The 22,817-nt window shown below is 39.2% G+C and overlaps 2 protein-coding genes across 6 annotated transcripts in view; both read right to left on the bottom strand.

Annotated features, from left to right (window-relative positions):
• Positions 1 to 4,964, bottom strand: part of ALDH9A1 (aldehyde dehydrogenase 9 family member A1) — a 28,397-nt gene extending 23,433 nt beyond the window's left edge. Inside the window, exons 1-2 of one of the 3 annotated variants that reach the window (XM_033409743.2) lie at positions 4,749 to 4,964; positions 2,796 to 2,941 (exon numbers count right to left, since the gene is read on the bottom strand). In XM_033409743.2, the coding sequence (XP_033265634.1) occupies positions 2,796 to 2,941; positions 4,749 to 4,929 (327 nt within the window). In that variant the 5' untranslated portion in view covers positions 4,930 to 4,964. Of the gene's footprint in view, positions 1 to 2,795; positions 2,942 to 4,460; positions 4,606 to 4,748 lie in introns of those variants that run through there. The other 2 variants (XM_004282047.4, XM_033409744.2) reach the window with 2 other exon arrangements.
• A 10,391-nt stretch (positions 4,965 to 15,355) lies between these two features.
• The window catches only part of TMCO1 (transmembrane and coiled-coil domains 1), a 46,612-nt gene continuing 39,150 nt past the window's right edge, over positions 15,356 to 22,817 (bottom strand). For all 3 annotated transcript variants that reach the window (XM_004282049.4, XM_033409779.2, XM_049705549.1), the window contains one exon: positions 15,356 to 15,941. In XM_004282049.4, the coding sequence (XP_004282097.1) occupies positions 15,843 to 15,941 (99 nt within the window). In that variant the 3' untranslated portion in view covers positions 15,356 to 15,842. The remainder of the gene's footprint in view (positions 15,942 to 22,817) is intronic.

Here is a 22,817-nt window from a genome sequence, read left to right as displayed (position 1 = left end):
ACAGAGCATCAGTGAACTGTAGAATAGTTTCAAGCAGCCCAACATATATGGCATCAAAAGCCATAATGATGCACCCCAATGTTCATTGCAGCACTATTTACAATAGCCAGGTCATGGAAGCAACCTAAATGCCCATCGACAGATGAATGGATAAAGAAGATGTAGTACATATATACAGTGGAATATTACTCAGCCATAAAAAGGAATGAAATTGGGTCACTGTAGAGATGTGGATGGACGTAGACTGTCATACTGAATGAAGTCAGAAAGAGAAAAATAAATATCATATATTAACACATATATGTGGAATCTAGAAAATTGGTACAGATGAACCAGTCTGCAAGGCAGAAATAGAGACACAGATGTAGAGAACAAACATACGGACACCAAGCGGGCAAGCGGGGGGTGGTGGAATGAACTGGGAGACTGGGATTAACATATATACACTAATATGTATAAAATAGATAACTAATAAGAACCTCCTGCATAAAAAAATAAAATTAAATTTAAAAAAAAGGAAGATATAATGAAATTGCTTAAAACTAGTGATAAGAAGAAAAATCTTAAAAGCAGCCAAAGGGGGAAAAAACATTAAAAACAGAGGAACAAAAATAAGAATGAAAGCAGACATCTTTTCTGAAACAACACAAGCCAGACAACAGCGGTACAACATCTTTAAAGTACTGAAAGAAAAAACTGTCAACCTAGAATTATCTACCTAGAATTCTTTTAAAAAGGAAAGCAAAATAAAGACTTTCAGACATACAAAACCTGAAAGAACATCTCCAGCAAACCTGCACTATAAAAAATGCTAAAGAAATTTCTTCAAGCAGAAAAAAAAATATGGTAACAGATGGAAATTTGGGCCTACCCAAAGGAATGAAAAGCACTAGAAATGCTAAAAATGTAGGAAAATATCAAATATTTTTATCTTATAAAAGATAATTGTGCATAGTTTAAAAATGGAAGGGGCAAAGAACTGCAGATCACGATTAACTAGAAAAATCACTACGAGAAACAACTGAGAGCTATAACTGTAGGCTGTGGTCAGAAGGTGGGATTTGTTTAGTTATGGAATAGTTTTGGGTAAAGGCAAATCCAGAGTATGATCATCAGACAAGAGCTTTAGAGAAATATAGTAATATATTTTTGACTGTAATATGTAAAAATATTACATAAGATATTAAAGAAAATGGAATGGGGAGTTTAAAGGAAAAGAAAATTAATATCAGATAGTCCATTTCAGAGCAAAAAAAAAAATTAGATATTATTCAGGATTTAAAAAGTAATTTTATAAAGGAGCCAGTTCTTAAGAAGATATTACAGCCCAAATGCTTATGAACAAGGAAAACGTGAGAGACAAATCAGAATAATAAATTATCAGCTTTGAGTTACCACTTTTAATCTATCAAATAAAAAATAAATTTTAATAGCAGAAAATACCTTGTTGGGAGAAAATTCTCCAGGAATATTTTGACACTACTGCATGGTCCAGGCTTTCTGAGCAAAGGACACTGGCAAGCTGACTGAAAAACAAAGGCCTTAGAAGGCAGAGACGGGGTCTCCCAAAAGATAGAGGTCACTGGAGCGATGTGGAGATATACAGCTCTCTACTTCCTGTTCCTGGAGACATCTGCTTCTATTCCAGGGTAGTAAACCTAATGACACCTTCCCCCCTTATGAGATCTGCTTAATGAGTAACCTCTCTCCAGAGAAGAGAATGGGCAGATGTGCAGCCCCCATATAAGCTGAGTCTCATAATTTTAGGGTTCCTCTCCTGTGGTGCAACCACTGCATGCAACAGGGTTAACACCTGCCTCTCACTGCATCACCCCATGGGGACTGGGACTCAGAAAACTAGTGCTAAAGTATTGCTCTGGGTACAGCATCTGGGTGCTGTAATAAACCCTTTCCCTAATCCAGAAAGCTTCATGTCTCTTGTCAGAATACACATATAACCTTGCAAGTAGGGTAACTCTTAGACCCTCAGTTTCTGACAATAACACACTGATGAGGAAAAAAGAAAATCATCACAGTCCTACACTGAGAGATAGCCTTGACTTATATTTTGGTGTATATCCTCTGAATTTTCTAATTTTCTGTAATGACAATCTAGTACTTTTGCTCTTTAAGACTGTAAAAAGCTAAACTTTATTTCTTAAGAGGGGAACACTGATGAATCTATGAAATCTTCCAGGCAGCTAAGGTAGAAAATAAACCTGAAAACGAAAAGTGAACTTAAGAGTCATCAGAGGAAAAAGTAAAAAGGAAACAAGTATACATAGTAAAATGAAAAGGAGACAAGCTACAAAGGATACATTATCACTCCAACAAAGAAAGAAAAGAAGGGCTTCCCTGGTGGCGCAGTGGTTGAGAGTCCGCCTGCCGATGCAGGGGACACGGGTTCGTGCCCCGGTCCGGGAAGATCCCACATGCCACAGAGCGGCTGGGCCCGTGAGCCATGGCCGCTGAGCCTGCGCGTCCGGAGCCTGTGCTCCGCAACGGGAGAGGCCACAGCAGTGAGAGGCCCGCGTACCGCCAAAAAGAAAAAAAAAAAAAAAAAAAGACGGAAAAGAAAACCTGCCGAGGGAGATGTCACAAGGAGCCAAGAGCCAGAATGAAATCACTGATGGAAAGCTTGTTGTACATACCAAGGTGAGCATATGGAAATGTCTTCCTACTTCATCAAAAAGGTATCACCTAATAGCGCATCAAGGTCTAACTGCAAATCATCATAAAGAACTCACAGAACAGTGCAAGAGGACTTTTCTGGAAGACATTAAATTAAAACATACCCTTATTATCCTGGCAGCCTCCAAAAGGATTCGGCAACGTTCCATGCCAGATTTTTGACTCCATATTTTAAAGGCAGCCTTTGCATCTTGAACAGCTAAATTTACTTCCTTTTCTCCTGAACACGTGAAAGTAGCTATCACTCGCCCTATAAATACAGGGAAAGTCAGTTTTATCTCAATTGGTTGCCACACATTTTAAATAAAGTATTGTGTATCCAATTTTCCTTTTATTGATCCTCTTCTTGTTTTAAAGTATGGTTTGATTTAGTGACTACCCTTATACCAGCAGCTGACCTTTTTAAGAATCTAATAAAAATTGCAGACTTCTGTCCAGAAAAATCTACTGAACCGTATCACAGAATTATAGAGAGAACATGTCCCTTGCCTAGCACACCATGAACTTCAGGGTAAGAACCCCTGCCCTCCTCTATTTTACATTTGGGTTTACTAACATTAACCTCCAATCAATTATTTCACAATGCTCCTTAACAATGTTTGAGAATCCCAGAGGTCTTACAAAATCAAAGTACTCCGTCTCCTGGGGTATGAACTCTGACTTTAAATCACTGGTTTATGTTCTATACAAGTCATATAATACTGATACTTGATGAATATGGTTAATAAACAGAATATCAAGAAAAGATATTCCTAAAAGCAAGAAAAATTTTTTCTCAAATATGGGGAAAAGACAAACAAACAGTCCCTCATTTTCTTATCTCAGTCTTATTCCCTATCCTGGGCAAAATATGAAATGATCAGTTTTTCTAGACCCAAATCCCAAGGGTTGTGACTGACTCTACTAAAAAGAATTCTCTAAAATGTCAAGTCAGCAGTTTCTTTTCCCCTCCCACAAGAACACCTGGGACTCCTGCTTTTTCCAGAGATTTCACAAACCTGCTATTTGTTACAAATTTAAGTAGCCAACTGGTAAAGGCAGTGCTTACGGATCACACACACTGTAGGCAATTAAAATAAAGAGCAATTTTTCTTTCTTTTGTATCATTATGGGGGTGGGGGTCAAGAGGCTGTTTCCTCCTACCTAAGGAAGAGCCTGATGGTGTCTGTGGCCCCTTCCTGCTCTGACAAGTCGCTGCTCTGTGGTTTGGTGTTATTGGTCAAATGTAAATTCTCCAGTCTCTTGAAATCCAGTTTTATCCCTCTGGCTACATACCACTTGGTTTGCACAAACATTTACACTTCTCTCCTCACAAATATTCCATAACACCCAGCAAAACAAACACAAAGCAAAACCAAAACTAAAAACCTGTTCCTCATTTGCTTTGTGATCTATGGAGCTCCCAGGGCAAACTGAGGGCCTGGCACAGTGCTGGGCACACATTAAACACGGGATAAACGCAGGATTTTTTTTTCCCTTTCCCAGTTCTGGTTCATGTTCGGAAATATTTTAACACTAGGGGACGGCAACAAGGTCCTCATTCACGCTAACTAGAAACCTCTGTGCGCGTTCCTCCATTTTGGCACAAGTGTTTCTTTTCACCCCGTCCTTCTAGAACTCCTCTGCTACGTGCACGGTTGAAGACATTACTGCAGTCCTAACCTTAAAATTTAATAATTAACGAAGACTCCACCTCACCCACCGGGGACTTTGTGGACTCTCTGTTCAGGCGGTTGTAAAACTACCCATGACCCCATCGAGCAACTCACCAGCCTGTCCAGTTTCCTACGACCCCCTTCGTGTCCGGTCCACATGCTTTCGAGTTTGCACAGCACCGTTAGCTGCCTACACATACAACTTTATACTCTACACTGTCACTTACCTGTGCTCAGTAAACGTCTGCTGAATGCACTACATGAAGGTTCAGGGAGGTAGACTAGGCTCACCCCTGGGGCGGGGGAGAGTCAATCCGCGCCCGACCCTCGCCCCTACCCCGGTCTCCGCCTCGTTCCCCGCCCCGCCGCCCCGGCCCTGCCGCCCGGTCTCCGTCCCGTTACCGGTTGCTGGCTCTAACGCCTTCTCGGTGCCGGAGGCGTCCACCGGATCCACGCGGGCCCCGCCGCGGTAATTGAGCGGCTGAGACACGATGAAGGTGCCAGTGCTCATGGCGGCGACCAGAACAGGCCGGAGAGTGTGGCGAAGCGGAGAGAGCCCGGCCGTACCCGCTCGGAGGAACATGGGGCACGGGCGCACTGTCGTGCCCTAGGTTAAGGGGAGGCGGGGAGGGGCGGGGTCCGCTGAAGGGGCGGGGGCCGCGGGAGGGGCGGGGCCGCGGGGAGGCAGAGCTAGCTACGGGCTGAGGGGCGTGGCGCCGCTGGACTAGAGTTAAGGGGCCTCCAGGAAGAGCCGGGCCTTCCGGGGCGGAGTTTGCGAGACCTTTGGGCGCCCTCGCTAGGCTCCTCCGCGGTCCAGGTCTGGCCCTCGCTTAGCTGAAAGGATGGGCGAAACACCAGAGACTTAAACACACGCACACGCATGCAGGCTTTCTCTCTCTCTCTCTCCCTCCCTCCCTCCGTCTCTCTCTCTCATTTTTGCTTTCTTCTTCCAGATCAATATTTGAAACAAGAGTTATCAGGTACATCACTGCATGTAATCATCCCAGGATCCTACTCTCGATTTTTCTGTCTGAAGAAAGCGGAGGATTGGAGTGCTAGTAATTTTACTTTGGGGATTACTTCACTATTAAGCCACCATTTCTTTATTTGTGTAATAATACTTTTAAAAAGTTATTGCCTTTGTTGTACACCTGACACTAACACAACATTGTAAATCAACTATACTCCAATATAAAATAAAAATTAAATTAAAAAATGTTTAAATGTTATTGTAAAGACCAACGGGAGGACTATCAAGGAAACATGATATTTTGGAAAGTGCTGGGAGTGGGGGTGGTGGTGGGATGAATTGGGAGATTGGGATTGACATATATACACTAATATGTATAAAATAGACAACTAATAAGAACCTGCTGTATAAAAAATAAATAAAATTCAAAAACAAATGCAGTAAATAATTGTGAATAAATTAATACAAGTAAAAAAACAAGATATTTTGATGTGAAGCTGCTTTTTTTTTAAACATCTTTATTGGAGTATAATTGCTTTACAATGTTGTGTTTGTTTCTGCTGTATAACAAAGTGAATCAGCTACACATATACATATAACCCCATATCCCCTCCCTCTTGCGTCTCCCTCCCACCCTCCCTATCCCACCCCTCTAGGTGGTCACAAAGCACCAAGCTGATCTGAAACTTCTTTTTAAATTCCGAAAGATCTATGTAAATTCTATTAATGACAGCAGCACAAACGGAAACCTAATAACAGGTTATAAAGAGCAAAATCCTCATGAAAAGGCCTGTGGAAAAAAGGCACTCCCAAGGTCCCAGCAGCTAAGGGATCTTACACAAAAGCAGTCTTGTTCATTCTTCATACTGAACTCCCATGCATCTGCAGCAGAGAGTTTCATGAACAGAAATTAATTGCCAATATGCACATTCCATTATTTCCGGCAGGCTTGTTACTCTTCTAGGGGCTGCAGTCTTGCTCAATATTCTTTCCTTTACCTACCAGCACAATATTAGGGAGGGTGATTTTCACGTTTGAAACAGAAATAAACTACACTGGTCAACTTTTCCAGAACTCTATGCCAGTTTGTTAACCCCTGCAATGCTTCTGAGATTTGTAGGTCTTGGTCCTCAAGTGGAAACAGCAACATTCAAACTTAGAACACCTGGGGCCAAACTCCGCTACTACCTTTGTTATTATTGGCCATTGGAAACAGAATTGAAAAATATCATGAGTTGATAACCAGCAATGTAGATTTCCAGGATCACTGGATCAAAGATGGTCATTTGCATGTACAGAGACCACACATCTGAAGGTTTTTACTTGGGGGGTGCAATTCCTACTTATAATGTTCTGCCCCAACAAATGCATTTTGACCTGTCAGATCATGGGTCCTGATGTTTGTTTTAGACATATGGTCGTGATGTCTGTTGCTATAATTCATAGATTATAAAAATGACAAATCTCCACCAAAATATTTAGCTCTTCCCCTTACCTACTGGTGCTTTTATTATTAGTGTTATTAACATATTATTATTTGAAAAACCCAACATGTAGAGAGAGCTTTATAGGTTGCAAAGCCCTTTCACATTTATCTCCTCACATAATGCTCATAATAACCCTGTAAAAGAAAAGGAGACTAGTACAGATTGAGTGAGGAGCTCATGTAGGGCACTCTCATAAATATCTTAGTGGTAATTCAGCAAGTCAGGTTTTATCATCCTTTGTGTAGATGAGGCAACTAGCTCAGAAAGGTTGTAGATCTCCCCGCCTGGAGGACCTGGGATGGGAATCCAGGTCTGTGCAAATCCAAAGCACATTTCTTCTCACTACACCAGGTCCAGATGTTGTCCCCATGAAGGTTGCCATCAAAATTCTCTCTTAATTGGGTAGTCATTTATCAAAGAAAAGGGGGATTTTGAAACCCAGGAAGCTGGCCCTGGGGAAAAGATTTAAAGAACCTGTAAATTTCCTGGGAGGAGCTTCTTAGCAATACTCCCAAAGCAGCTGAGAAGCCACAGAGGGTGTTGGCCAGTTGTGATCGGGGTGAAAATTTAAAGAGACAGGCACACACCGAGTGAGACGAGTGCACCTCCTGAGATGGATGCACGAGGGATGGCACAGGTGAAGGGATAAAGAGGAGTGGGAGGAGTGGAATCGTTGCTGAAGGAGGAGGAGAAGCTGAGAGAAACTGCCTACCTCACAATTTGCTTAAAGCCAAGCCTGGGTGCCACTAAAGCCACCTCCATATCCAAATTTCCTTCCCCAGAGAACTGGAGGTGAAGAAGAAAAGCAACTAGATCCTCTTCCCCCATCTCCAGGATTCCCAAAAGAGGGAGCCCTTGGGAACCCATTTGGGGTCCCTCACTCCCCTCTCACCTCCATGTCATCCAGCTGCCAGGCTGTTGCTTTGGCTTAGTTTCATCATTAGCGGTACTCCATGCTTTGATACATCCACCAGGAGGAAAAGAAAATGTCTTTAGGGAGTAGCCAGCTCTTACTCCATCTTCTAGAACTACATTAAAAATAAACAGTCATACAACTTTTTTCCTGGATACAATAATACATCTATTACACTTTTCTTTCAATGAGGAACCAGAAAACCATCCACACAAAAAGAGGAAAAAAATTATTCAGAATCCTTTTCCTGCCCATATTTACAGGGACTTTCTCTTATAATAGTTTACAGATTGAATTCCATTTTAAGCCTTGAGAATGCACACATTCTTCACATATAGAATATAATTGTCTTGGGACTTCCCTGGTGGCACAGTGGTTAAGAATCCACCTGCCAATGCAGGAGACACAGGTTCGAGCCCTGGTCCGAGAAGATCCCACATGCCACGTAGCAACTAAGCCCGTGCGCCACAACTACTGAGCCTGTGCTCTAGGGCCCGTGAGCCACAACTACTGAGCCCGCGTGCCACAACTACTGAAGCCCGCGCGCCTAGAGCCGGTGCTCCGCAACAAGAGAAGCCACCACAATGATAAGATCATGCATTGCAACGAAGACCCAACGCAGCCAAAAATAAAGAAATTAAAAGAAATTAAAGACTCAAAGATTTAAAAAAAAAGTTCTCTCTGTGATAAGCCATAATGGAAAATATGAAAAAGAACATATATTTGTATAACTGAATCACTTTGCTGTACAGCAGAAATTAACACATTGTAAATCAACTATACTTCAGTAAAATAAGTTTGAAAAATAAAAATTAAAAAAAGTAATTTTGAAATTAAAAAACATCATCTCTTAGTAGACTTACGTTTATCCTCTTCCATATTCATTTGTGACAGGTGAACAATTTCCTGATTTAATAATTTAAAATTTTCTGCTAAGATTCACAAAGTCACATTAATATGTACCATTCAGATGGTGAAACAGGAATGTGGGGAAGTTTTTTAAAGAGAGGGAAAAGAGACAGTGATAGTCACTTAAATGATACTCCCTGGGAACCCCAGCTTGCCTTACATGAAGACATTTTGCATAAAGGGTAACAAGTCCAGACAGGATTCCAGCTCAGCAGTCTTATACTGTAGACCCAATGGAGTCAGCCTGCCGGATGCTCTAGTGGAAAGAGCATGGACCCTGGGGCCTAAGGCTCTTCCTGGTTCTGCCACTTGCTGTGATCTTGGACACATCACAACATTTCAGAACCTGATCTGTCACATAGAAAATCAGGACAATAAAAAGATATCCTATCTACCTTATAGGACTGCTGTGTTTGAAGATCAAATGCTCTCAATATGCGAGGCATAATGTCAATTGCTTTATATAATCCATCCAAAACACTATGAGGGAAAAATCCATGTCGCTGATGTGATGTAGGTTGTCGCTGATGTAATTTGTAGGTTAATCTAAAAAGTTAATTACAGAATCATGAAAAAATTTTGTATGTACTTCAGACACTTCTAACTTATAACAAATATATACCTATTCACTTCTGATGTAGGGTCAAGGCTTTTTCCCTGAATATGAGCCTATTTTTTTGAGTCTCGTTTTTCTTTTAATAAATTTATTTATTTTTGGCTGCTTTGGGTCTTCGTTGCTGCGCGCAGGCTTTCTCTAGTTGCGGCGAGCGGGGGTTACTCTTCGTTGTGGTGCGTGGGCTTCTCGTTGCGGTGGCTTCTCTTGTTGCAGACCATGGGCCCCAGGCATGCGGGCTTCAGTAGTTGTGGCTTGTGGGCTCTAGGGCTCAGGCTCAGTAGTTGTGGCGCACGGGCTTAGTTGCTCCGCGGCACGTGGGATCTTCCCAGACCAGGGCTCAAACCCGTGTCCCCTACGTTGGCAGGCGGATTCTTAACCACTGCGCCACCAGCGAAGTCCCTTTTTTCTTTTTTTGTATACACTAAACCCATAATAAGTGTTCAAAGAACCCTTTATTTTGTTTTCCATGCATAGTTTATAGCAATAAAACAACAGAATCAAACATGTGCAACTCAAAGATTTCAAAGACTGCAAGAATTTAAACAGAGTTTTAAAAATTTATTTATTTAATCTTATTTTTTGGCCATGCCGCGCAGCATGTGGGATCACAGTTCCACAACCAGGGATTGAACCCGCGTGCCCTGTAGTGCAAGCATGGAGTCTTAACCACTGGACCGCCAGGGAAGTCCCTAAACAGAACTTGTGATGATGAAAATTCCATGTTTTGTGGCAATGCTTTCCTAAAGTAAAATGTTGTGGGGTTTTTTTTGTGGTATGCAGCTTCTCACTGTTGTGGCCTCTCCCGTTGCGGAGCACAGGCTCCGGACGCACAGGCTCAGCGGCCATGGCTCACGGGCCCAGCCGCTCCGCGGTATGTGGGATCCTCCCGGACTAGGGCACTAACCCGCGTACCCTGCATCGACAGGCGGACTCTCAACCACTGTGCCACCAGGGAAGCCCTAAAATAAAATGTTTTTAAGACGAAAATGTATCACCTCTGATTTCCAGTTTTCCTTTCTTTAAAGTGAAGTATGAACTAAAACACTAAGAATGAATATGAGTACTGAATCTTTCTAAACTTTTATTACTTTTTTGTCTCTGTTATTTTACCCATATGTAAGTCAAAGCAATTATTTTTAGCAATTTGCTTTTACTGAGTCATCCCAAACCATTCAAATTAGTTTTCATGGACACAATTCTCTTTTTTGCATTCATATTTCATTAATTTACACAATACTTAGTGTACATAATTAAAATTAACAAGTAAAACAAGTAACGTTATACAATTCCCTGGTAAGCGCTAAAGTGCATACGTGCGGCTGAGAGTGTCCAGTGTGCTGTGGGCAGCAGGCAGCAGGGTTTTCAGAGGGAACTAAGAGAATCTAGCTGAAGACTCAGATGAGTGATGTTGGATATGACAGTTTTAACTGGAGTGTTCATCCCATTTTCCAGACGAGGCCATTGAGGCTTAGACAGTTAAGAGATTTGCCCATTTTTAATAAATGACTCATATGAAAAGCTCAAACAGATACAGGGAAAAGAAACCTAACACATAAAGGTCAGAGAAAACCTTTAGGAGGAGGAGATGCTTGAGTTGAGTTGAGAAGGAAACATGAGAAAATCAGGCAAATAAGAGGAAGAATATTTCAGGCAGAGAAAACAAAGGTAATAAAGTCTAAAAATGTGAAAAATGCAGAATTTAAAAAACAAATTTGCTTGACTAGATCCTAGGATGTATGCGAGACAGGGATGGGAGAAGGGTAGATCCTAGGGGTGGGAGAGGCTGGAGATCCAGACTAGGATGATTTTCTATGCTAAATAGTCTACATTTACTTACAGGTTACTGGGAGCCGGTGGACAACTTTCCTTGGAGGAGCAACACAAGTAGATTTATATTTTAGAAAGATTATTGACTTTACAGGATGGATGATGAGCCAGGAGAGACCAGAGTAAAGGAGACTACGTGGGAGGCTACTTCAGGGAAATTTAGGGGACAGAGATGAGGACATGAATGAGAAACTCAAAAAAGAAACTATTCCAGATAATCTGAAATTTCAGTAATCTGACTGTATACCTGGAGTGGGATGTATTTTAAAGAACCTCCCCCCACTCTCCCCCCAAAATAACTTCAATTATTTTCAGTAATTATATTGTTGGTAGTAATGTTGGTATTGATATTCTGGGACTTTTGGGTGGATATTGTGGGATTATGCTAAAGACTAAGTATATGATATTCCATCATTTCTGGCAATGAAAACTGCAATTCTTAGCATAAGAATTAAAAGAGACACAGGTTAAAGAAATTAAGGAAAAACTCTGTAGCTCGGAATTTAAGAGGGGCATAGAGTACTGGTATAAACGCATGATGCATTTTATCTTAAAACAACAACAAAATGTATTACCTATCTTAGTCCACAAAAAGGGCCTAGAAACCTACTAACCCAGTCTCAACGAGCATCTTTATGCTCTGACTGCAGTCTCCAAATACCACTCCCCAGTAAAAATAATCAGGCCTCCTTGAAGAAAGTGTTGCCTTCTGCTCAGGCAGGAAATATGAGGTGGCCCTGGAACATCTTGTCATATCACTTAGCAAGGATGCCACCAATGAAAACTAGGGTCATGTCAAACAGTCCCAGGAGCCAGCTTAAAGAGCCTCTCACTGGCCAAAAATAGGACAATTTGAGCATCCGCAAGAAAAATAACTTAAGTGAACTGAAATGAATCAAGTATGTTTAAACCTATGAACTGCTAATCACACACATTGTTCACCCCTGGAGCATTAGAGTGAACAGCTCATTATTTTGAAAACCAGATAATCACGCATTTAGTCTGCCTTTCCTATAAAATTTAACACTGAGTAACCAAACGGTATATGAAGGGATGCTTCTACCTATAGAGGCATTTTTACCTAATAAATGAAGAGATAGTAGAGTATCATAATTTTTCAATCCCTAATTATTAGTAATTAGTGATTAGCAAAAGCTAACATTACAAAAAGAGACAACCAACAGTGTGTAAAACAGGCATGCAATCAGCAAATTTCAAACTGAGGGAAACCCTACAGGGGAAACAATGCAGTTTCTTCAACAAATAAATTACAAGGGGGGAAATGAAAGAGAGATAGTGCGGAACTAAAATGTGAGTGGACTGCAAACCAGCCAACATCAGCGTCACCCTGGAATTTGTTAGAAGTGCAAGTTCTCAAGCTACACTGCAGTCTTATCAGAAACTCTGCAGTAGGGCCCAGCAGTCTGTGTTTTAAGGCTTCTAGGTGATTCTGATGTATTCTAGTTTGAGAACCACGATAATAGTTTAGAAGAGATTTACAATGCTTGTCAACCAACTGATTCAAAAAAACTGTAAAAAATTTTGACATCTATAGACAATTATCCTATCAAGGAATTGTCAGTTTTTTAAAGTGTGAAAATGGTATTGAGACATATATAGAGATATAGATATTCTTTAAAGCCCTGAAACGTTTATGAGTAAAAGATACAATGCCTAGGATTTGCTTTAGAATAATATAAGAGGAATAGAAGCAAGAACTGGTAGACATAAGATTGGCCATTAATTAATTGCTGAAGATGAATAATCAGTATCTGGGTGTTCTTTATACATTTTTTTAACTTTCATTTATTTTTGAGGTTTTTCCCCATTCTAAAAAGCTTTAAAACTCAAAGTAAGAAGTAAATTCAAAGAAAATAAAAGACTGTAACTTAAGCAGAATTAATCCAAAAAAGGAGAAAGTATATGGTGCTTTTACTTGTACTGAAGGGCAGGACTGAAATACACAATATAAGTTTAAGTTATGTTGAAAAAATCCTACTACACACTAGCCTGTGACAAAATGATTTTGATTTGGATGTAAGGGAAAATTCTGGATGCTCATCAACCCACTGATGTCATTTTAAATTACTAAACAAACTGAAGAGAATAATTTTCAAATGAGAGAAGAGGAATCACAATCTGGTCAAAGGCATATGAGTACACTCGTTTGCTTTCCAGGTTTCAAACTGGCTTAGATTTTGAAATCTGTTAATAAATTTAGGTTTACCTGCATTTTTAAAAAGTTTACTACTAAGTATATTATGAGCACAACCTGAGTAGCCTAATGTAAATATTAATAATGCTTGATTTTTTTTTTTAACTAGGAAGGGGACAATCTACCCTTTACATAAGCAAAGTAGCCAAATCACGTGTTTTGAGAGCTGTTCAGAGGCTTCTCTGGCTTGAAATGTCATCTCCACTAATTCAGTGATGGTCTGGATTTAGAGTCATCCAAATGACTAGTCTTGAAAATTTTTCAGGGCAAGTAAATTAAAAAGCTAACTGTGAGGCTACAGTAGCCCTTAGTATCTCCTTGAATTTACATTCTTGTGATGTGATAGCTCTGTTTCCTCTGCATACATCCCTGCTATTGTGTCCTTTTAGGAATAGTGTGAATAGATGTTCTCTCTCCTCCTTCCTTCTCCTTTTTTACTTCTCCCTCTTATTTACCCTCTTCCACTGAAATATACTTTATGAAAACCTCAACATCCATTAGAAATCTGATTAGAAAGCACCAGCTTCAAAACCTAAGAGGGCTGATGGGAGGATGAACTATATATTTTCACTTTACAAGGTAAAAGCAGAATTTTGAGTGTGGTTTCTTCTCTTTTTATGCTTTATTTTAGATATTCCATCATTTTCTCATCATTGTTATCGTGATCATCATTTCCTTCTTTATCACCCTTTTAATTATTATTTTGCCTGGAACAGTTAATGACATGGAGAAAAGACCATTAGAAGTTATCACTATCCATTATCAGGCATCTTTTCTGATAAAGGTAACCTTGCAATAGAGGTTTCTGTTCCATTTCATCTGCTTTCAATGAGCTCCTGCTGTGCTCCCTCCCACCCATGTGATGGCTTTGAGGAAACAAGAACAACAACCAAAAAAGACAAAGCCTCAACTTTAGAGCTCATATACTCTAGCTGAGGAGATAAGGGAAAGAGATGGGAAGAGACTCACCACATGCTATATTGGGATGTTATAATACAACATAGCATTTGAGAGCCTGGACTACATGGCTTTAAACTGCCTGGGTTCGAATCCTAACTCTGCCACTCACTAGCTAAGGGATGCTGAGCAAGTTACTTAACCTCTCTTGCCTCAGTTTCTTCATCTATTAAATGAGGGCAAGAACAGTAATTACTTTGTGGGGTTGTCTCGAGATAATCCTTAAACTAGATAATCCATAAAATATTTAAATTTATCCATATATTTTATCAATTTCTGTGTTGACCATCGATTCTTCGATCCCACACCTTCCCCCTGGTATTCTTCCCCGTCCCTGAAATATATCCTTTAATAATTCAACTATCTTGGATTTTGTAGCTCTGAAAATATTTTCCCCAGTTTTGCTCCCAAACTTCTGGTTTAGCTGTACATAAAATTCTAGGTTGATCATTATTATCCCCAGCTTTCAAAATATTATCCCACTGTCTTCTGGACTTGATGCCATTGAAAAGTTTGCTGTTGGTTTAACAGTTGTTACTTTGCAAATAATGTACCTTTCTCACTGGTAGAATACATGCATCTAAGGACACTACTGATAAAAGTAAACATTTAGTACTAGAGTTATCACTCCACATAAGATTTCTAATTCCATGGATTCGGGGAGGGGGGAAGGTCATGGTATAAACATCCCCTCATCCTTTACAAAGGAGCAGGGCAGGAACCGAAGGCCACTGTGACTACAAGGAAGCTCTGCAAGATTAACCACAAATAACCATAACCTTGCCTCCAGGGGAGGACTGAGTGCCTTCCCAAGAATCCAACAGATTGTACTAGGTTATGAATGAAACTGCTGAGGACCCTCATTTTTATACTCCCGTGAGTTATTACCTTCCTTTCCTCTCATGCTTTAGAATTCCTATAACAGGGCAGCTCTGTATTTTGAGCATATGAAGCAAGTATGATAAAATATTACATTTAAACATTGCCCCAGGGTAGGGGGGACGGGCGAGAAAAAACAAAAACAGCATTGCCCCTTCCTCGCCAATGTTTTCCCTTATGTTCAGATTACTAAAAATATGTATCTAGAAATATGGCAAAACAAAACACGTCTCTCCTTGTAGATGAAATAGCTAAAATTTTGGCCTCTTTTATTGATCTCAGGTCATATATTTGGGTTGAAAAAAACACACAACAAATTGTTCCAAATAAGAGTTACATAAACTAAATTTTTCTTCCAGATCTCTAAATGCTCATAGAGAGCCAACTTCCATGGTACATGGCACACAGCACATACTTGAAAGTTGATCCCACAGAAATATTTGTGTAAGCAAAATAAGAATTTGTTTCTCATTACATAAACATCACCTGTGCTTATCTAATCAAAACACTTGTTTAAAGAAAAATTAATCTGTGACCAAAAGCACTATCATGTTTGTTGAGTGCCATTCTCATTCGAATCATATCCAAAAAAACCTAGAAATAACTCAAAATTAGAAAGTGGCCCAAGTGCTAAGGCTGCCTATGGCTCTTGCTACAAAATAGTTGCCGGTCTTATTTGAGTGTCTAAAAAGAATGACAGGAATTATAGGGTTCTTCTTAAATTCAAGAGAACTTCCCAGAAGGAGGTGGAGGGCCAAGAAATCCACCTGCCTGCTTGGTGGCGGCTCGTGAAGGGGCAAGGCCAAGGATCTTCTGGATGTTCTGTGAAGGAAACAGAATAAAAATTGGGTTTTAATGAGATATAGAGAAAAAAGTATTTAACATAGATCTCATATAAAGAGAGACCTTACAAATAAAAAGTACTAATATGACCTAAAACAGGATGATTACTACTTATTTTGTAAAAGGCCTACAATGTTATAGAGATCACAGAACAGTAAAAGGCCTCTTCCCTCATAGGATCTTGGTCTACTAACCAAAGAAGCTGATTTTTTCAAGTGGAGAATCATAAAAAGAGGTAATCTTTTATTTCAACACAAAGTACATTCATTAGCTATTTCGTGTAGGAAGGCTTTTTCTCTGAGTATGGGGCTTATAGCTGGATTTAGTCATTATTGCACCATCTGAAGCTGAAACTGAAATATTCAGTTTCAGCTGAAACTGAAATATTCGGTATCAATGTCTTCAAAGAAGTGAGAGAAATCAGAATTTTGCAAAGTAATCTAAGTTCAGAATCCTCCTAGGTTTCTACACAACCCCTCATCTTTTCAGCTGTCTCACTTAAATCTAATTCAGTAGTTTTTTTTTTAGAAACTCAACTTTATGAAACTAGTTCTCATAGAAAAGAATATTTTATACTCAGATTTCATCGGTTAATATAACATTAAATTAAATAACATAAATGCAACAATGAGTAAAACTAGCATAAACACAATTGGCTCTTGGAAGGCAATGACTCAACTGGTGGGAGCAGACAGGTGGAGGAGTTCTAAAGAGCACAGGAGTGGACAGTGTGATGTGGGGATAAGGTGGTTTGCTTTAAAGAGGGAGGGAAGGGGTTCATGAATGTGGAGAGGGTAAATAAGGTCAGTTAAGATATTGTACAGCACCTGTAAGTGGGAAAAACCTTAAAGATCGTCTAATTATTTTTGCTCAAGTCTTTCATTTTATATTTGAGAAATTCCAATTAAAACTTGGAAGAGTAGGATGGCCTGTCCAAAATTACAAAGTTAAATGAAGAACAGAGTTAGAATTAAAACCCATGTTTTTGGATTCTTAATCTAATGGGTTCTCTTACATAGTACCTCCTCTATTAAAGTTCTGTTCTTCAGAACAAACTCTAACCCAGGGTAGGCAGGTTAGCTTGTATGCATTCATTCATTCAACAGTTACTGAGTACCTAATGTGCATAAGGCACTATGAGAATATCTATATCTAGGCTCCTCTGAAGTATACACTCTCCAATACTTTATCATTAAGAATAATTGTTACTGAGAGGGCAGACAGCAGAAGCAAGAAGAACTACAGTTCTGCAGCCTGTGGAAGGAAAACCACATTCACAAAAAGATAGACAAAATGAAAAGGCAGAGGACTTTGTACCAGATGAAGGAACAAGATAAAACCCCAGAAAAACAACTAAATGAAGTGGAGATAGGCAACCTTCCAGAAAAAGAATTCAGAATAATGATAGTGAAGATGATCCAGGACCTTGGAAAAAGAATGGAGGCAAAGATCGAGAAGATGCAAGAAATGTTTAACAAAGACCTAGAAGGATTAAAGAACAAACACCTAGAAGAATTAAAAACAAAAAAACAGAGATGAACAATAAATAACTGAAATGAAAAATACACTAGAAGGAATCAATAGCAGAATAACTGAGGCAGAAGAATGGATAAGTGACCTGGAAGACAGAATGGTGGAATTCACTGCCACAGAACAGAATAAAGAAAAAAGAATGGAAAGAAATGAAGACAGCCTAAGAGACCTCTGGGACAACATTAAACGCAACATTCGCATTATAGGGGTCCCAGAAGGAGAAGAGAGAGAGAAAGGACCCAAGAAAATATCTGAAGAGATATAGTTGAAAACTTCCCTAACATGGGAAAGGAAATAGCCACCCAAGTTCAGGAAGCGCAAAGAGCCCCAGGCAGGATAAACCCAAGGAGAAACACGCTGAGACACATAGTAATAATACTGACAAAAATTAAAGACAAAGAAAAATTACTGAAAGCAACAAGGGAAAAACAACAAATAACATACAAGGGAACTCCCATAACGTTAACAGCTGATTTCTCAGCACAAACTCTACAAGCCAGAAGGGAGTGGCATGATATATTTAACGTGATGAAAGGGAAGAACCTACAACCAAGATTACTCTACCCAGCAAGGATCTCATTCAGATTCTACAGAGAAATCAAAAGCTTTACAGGCAAGAAAAAGCTAAGAGAATTCAGCAACATGAAACCAGCCCTACAACAAATGTTAAAGGAACTTCTTTAGGTAGGAAACACAAGAGAGGAAAAGGACCTACAAAAACAAACCCATAACAATTAAGAAAATGGTAATAGGAACATACATATCAATAATTACCTTAAACGTGAACGGATTAAATGCTCCAACCAAAAGACACAGGCTCGCTGAATGGATACAAAAACAAGACCCATATATATGCTGCCTACAACAGACCCACTTCAGACCTAGGGACACATACAGACTGAAAGTGACGGAATGGAAAAAGATATTCCATGCAAATGGAAATCAAAAGAAAGCTGGAGTAGAAATACACATATCAGATAAAATAGACTTTAAAATAAAGAATGCTACAAGAGACAAGGAAGGACACAACATAATGATCAAGGGATCAATCCAAGAAGATATAACAATTATAAATATATATGCACCCAACATAGGGGCATCTCAATACATAAGGCAACTGCTAACAGCTATAAAAGAGGAAATTGACAGTAACACAATAATAGCGGGGGACTTTAACACCTCACTTCACCAATGGACAGATCATCCAGACAGAAAATTAATAAGGAAACACAAGCTTTAAATGACACAATAGACCTGATAGATTTAATTGATATTTATAAGACATTCCATCCAGAAACAGCAGATTACACTTTCTTCTCAAGGGCACATGGAACAGTTCTTCTCCAGGAGAGATCACAACTTGGGTCACAAATCAAGCCTCAGTAAATTTAAGAAAACTGAAATCACATGAAGCATCTTTTCTGACCACAGTACTATGAGACTAGAAATCAATTACAGGGAAAAAAACATAAAAAACACAAACACAGGGAGGCTAAACAATATGTTACTAAATAAGCAAGAGATCACTGAGGAAATCAAAGAGGAAATCAAAAAACACCTAGAGACAAATGACAATGAATACACAACGATCCAAAACCTATGGGATGCAGCAAAAGCAGTTCTAAGAGGGAAGTTTATAGCAATACAAGCCTTCCTCAAGAAACAAGAAAAATCTCAAATAAACAATCTAACCTTACACCTAAAGGAACTAGAGAAAGAAGAACAAACAAAACCCAATGTTAGTAGAAGGAAAGAATTCATAAAGATGAGAGCAGAAATAAATGAAATAGAAACAAAGAAAACAATAGCAAAGGTCAATAAAACTAAAAGCTGGTTCTTTGAGAAGATAAACAAAATTGATAAACCTTTAGCCAGACTCATCAAGAAAAAGAGGGAGAGGACTCAAATCAATAAAATTAGAAATGAAAAAGGAGAAGTTACAACGGACACCGCAGAAAAACAAAGCATCATGAGAGACTACTACAAGCAACTCTATGCCAATAAAATGGACAACCTGGAAGAAATGGAGAAATTCTTAGAAAGGTATAACCTTCCAAGACTGAACCAGGAAGAAATAGAAAATATGAACAGACCAATCACAAGTAATGAAACTGAAACTGTGATTAAAAATATTCCAGGGCTTCCTTGGTGGCGCAGTGGTTGGGAGTCCGCCTGGCAATGCAGGGGACACGGGTTCGTGCCCCGGTCCGGGAGGATCCCACATGCCGCGGAGCGGCTTGGCCCGTGAGCCATGGCCACTGAGCCTGCGCGTCCGGAGCCTGTGCTCCGCAGCGGGAGAAGCCACAGCAGTGAGGGGCCTGCGTACCGCAAAAAAAAAAAAAAAAAAAAAAATATTCCAACAAAGTCCAGGACCAGATGACTTCACAGATGAATTCTATCAAACATTTAGAGAAGAGCTAACACCTATCCTTCTCAAACTCCTCCACAATATTGCGGAGGAAGGAACACTCCCAAACTCATTCTATGAGGCCACCATCACCCTGATACCAAAACCAGACAAAGATACTACAAAAAAAGAAAATTACAGACCAATATCACTGATGATAAATCCAATTATCACTGATGATAAATCCAGTATCACTGATGATAATCCATGATGAAAAATCCTCAACAAAATACTAGCAAACAGAATCCAACAACACATTAAAAGGATCATACACCATGATAAAGTGGGATTTATCCCAGGGATGCAAGGATTCTTCAATATATGCAGATCAATCAATGCGATACACATTAACAAACTGAAGAATAAAAACCATGTGATCATCTCAATAGATGCAGAAAAAGCTTTTGACAAAATTCAACACCCATTTATGATAAAAATTCTCCAGAAAGTGGGCATAGAGGGAACTTACTTCAACATAATAAAGGCCATATAGGACAAACCAAAGGATATACAATGGAGAAAGACAGTCTCTACAATAAGTGGTGCTGGGAAACCTGGACAGCTACATGGAAAAGAATGAAATTAGAACACTCCCTAACACCATACACAAAAATAAACTCAAAATGGATTAGAGACCTAAATGTAAGACTGGACACTATAAAACTCTCAGAGGAAAATATAAGAAGAACACTCTTTGACATAAATCACAGCAAGATCTTTTTTGATCCACCTCCTAGAGTAATGGAAATAAAAACAAAAATAAACAAATGGGAGCTAATGAAACTTCAAAGCTTTTGCACAGCAAAGGAAACTACAAACAAGATGGAAAGACAACCCTCAGGATGGGAGAAAATATTTTCAAACAAAGCAACAGACAAAGAATTAATCTCCAAAATATATAAACAGCTCATGCAGCTCAATATTAAAAAAACAAAGAACCCAATCCAAAAATGGGCAAAAGACCTAAATAGACATTTCTCCAAAGAAGACATACAGATGGCTAAGAAGCACATGAAAAGCTGCTCAACCTCACTAATTATTAGAGCAATACAAATCAAAACTACAATGAGGTATCACCTCACACCAGTTAGAATGGGCATCATCAGAAAATCTACAAACAACAAATGCTGGAGAGGGTGTGGAGAAAAGGGAACCCTCTTGCACTGTTGGTGGGAATGTAAATCGATATAGTCACTATGGCAAACAGTATGGAGGTTCCTTAAAAAACTGAAAGTAGAACTACCATAGGACCCAGCAATCCCACTACTGGGCATATACCCAGAGGAAACCATAATTCAAAAAGACACATGCACCCCAGTGTTCACTGCAGCACTATTTCCAATAGCCAGGTCATGGAAGCAACCTAAATGCCCACTGACAGACAAATGGATAAAGAAGATGTGGTACATATACACAATGGAATATTACTCAGCCATAAAAAGGAATTAAATTGGGTCATTTGTAGAGACATGGATGGATCTAGAGACTGTCATACAGAGTGAAGTAAGTCAGAAAGAGAAAAACAAATACCATATATTAACGCATATATGTGGAACCTAGAAAAATGGTACAGATGAACCAGTCTGCAGGGCAGAAATAGAGACAGAGATGTAGGGGACAAACGTATGGACACCAAGCGGGGAAAGCGGCGGGGGGTGGTGGTGGTGTGATGAGTAGGGAGATTGGTATTGACATATATACACTAATATGTATAAAATAGATAACTAATAAGAACCTGCTGTATTAAAAAATAAATAAAATAAAATTTAAATATTCAAAAAAAAGAATAACTGTTACTGATGTGTTTATATTTCTGAGATAACACTGTCAGAATATCACATAATATTTAAATATGAAGACACAACTTCAAGAACTCATTTAAATTATATTTGCCATAAAATACTTCATTCATTCATTCAATCACTCACAATACTATAGACCATGCTGTACTTTAAAAAGAAATCTAAAAACAGGTTATGAAGAAAAATCAATCATTAGTAGGTTATTTCCCCTTAGTAAAGCTGGAGAATGTCTGTATTTCTTTCATAATAAAAATAGCTCCTTCATGCCCCCCTCTAAAAATCCACTACACAAAGCAATAAGACCAAATGATAGAATGTCACTAAATTTCCAACTTCTTTTATTTATTTATTTAAAAAATATATTTATTTATTTATTGGCTGCATTGGGTCTTTGTTGCTGTGTGGGGCTTTCTTTAGTTGCGAAGAGCAGGGGTTAGTCTTCATTGCGGTGTGCGGGCTTCTCCGAGCGCAGGCTCAGTATTTGCGGCACACAGGTTTAGTTGCTCCACAGCATGTGGGATTTCCCCAGACCAGGGCTCGAACCCATGTCCCCTGCATTGGCAGGTGGATTCTTAACCACTGTGCCACCAGGGAAGTGCCTCCTTGAAAACTCTTAAGTCAGTGGTGAATCATATAATCACTAACATACCAGAACATGAAAAAAATAAGTAATAGATAAAAACCAGACTCACAAATACTTACGTGAATTAGTAATGTCATAAAATTGCCTTAGTTTAGGTTTAAAATTTAATCTTTGTTTAATCTGCCTCCACTCTGAATGACTAGTATAACAGAAATAATTTTAAATGTACTTCTATACCCTCATATTTGATAATGATTTCTTTAGAAGTGAAGTTGCAGGTGGGGAAAATTAACCTTTTTATTTCAAAAGAAACGTAAGTTCCATGAGGGCAAGGACCATAATTATATGTCAGTTTTTTTTTTTGTAACTGTATACTAAGCATCCAGCACAGAGCCTGATACACATATGTGTTCACTTTTGTTGAATGAATAAATGAACAGAGGACTCTATCAAGGGATTATTATTAATGTGATAGTAAGTTCTCTTACAGATAGGGGAAAAAAATATTGAAGCAGATAGATACCCTTAAT

Source organism: Orcinus orca, chromosome 1, assembly GCF_937001465.1.
Source record: "Orcinus orca chromosome 1, mOrcOrc1.1, whole genome shotgun sequence".
NCBI lineage: Eukaryota > Metazoa > Chordata > Mammalia > Artiodactyla > Delphinidae > Orcinus > Orcinus orca.
Note: the sequence above shows the minus strand (reverse complement) of the source record. Positions and strands in the feature narration are given on the sequence as shown.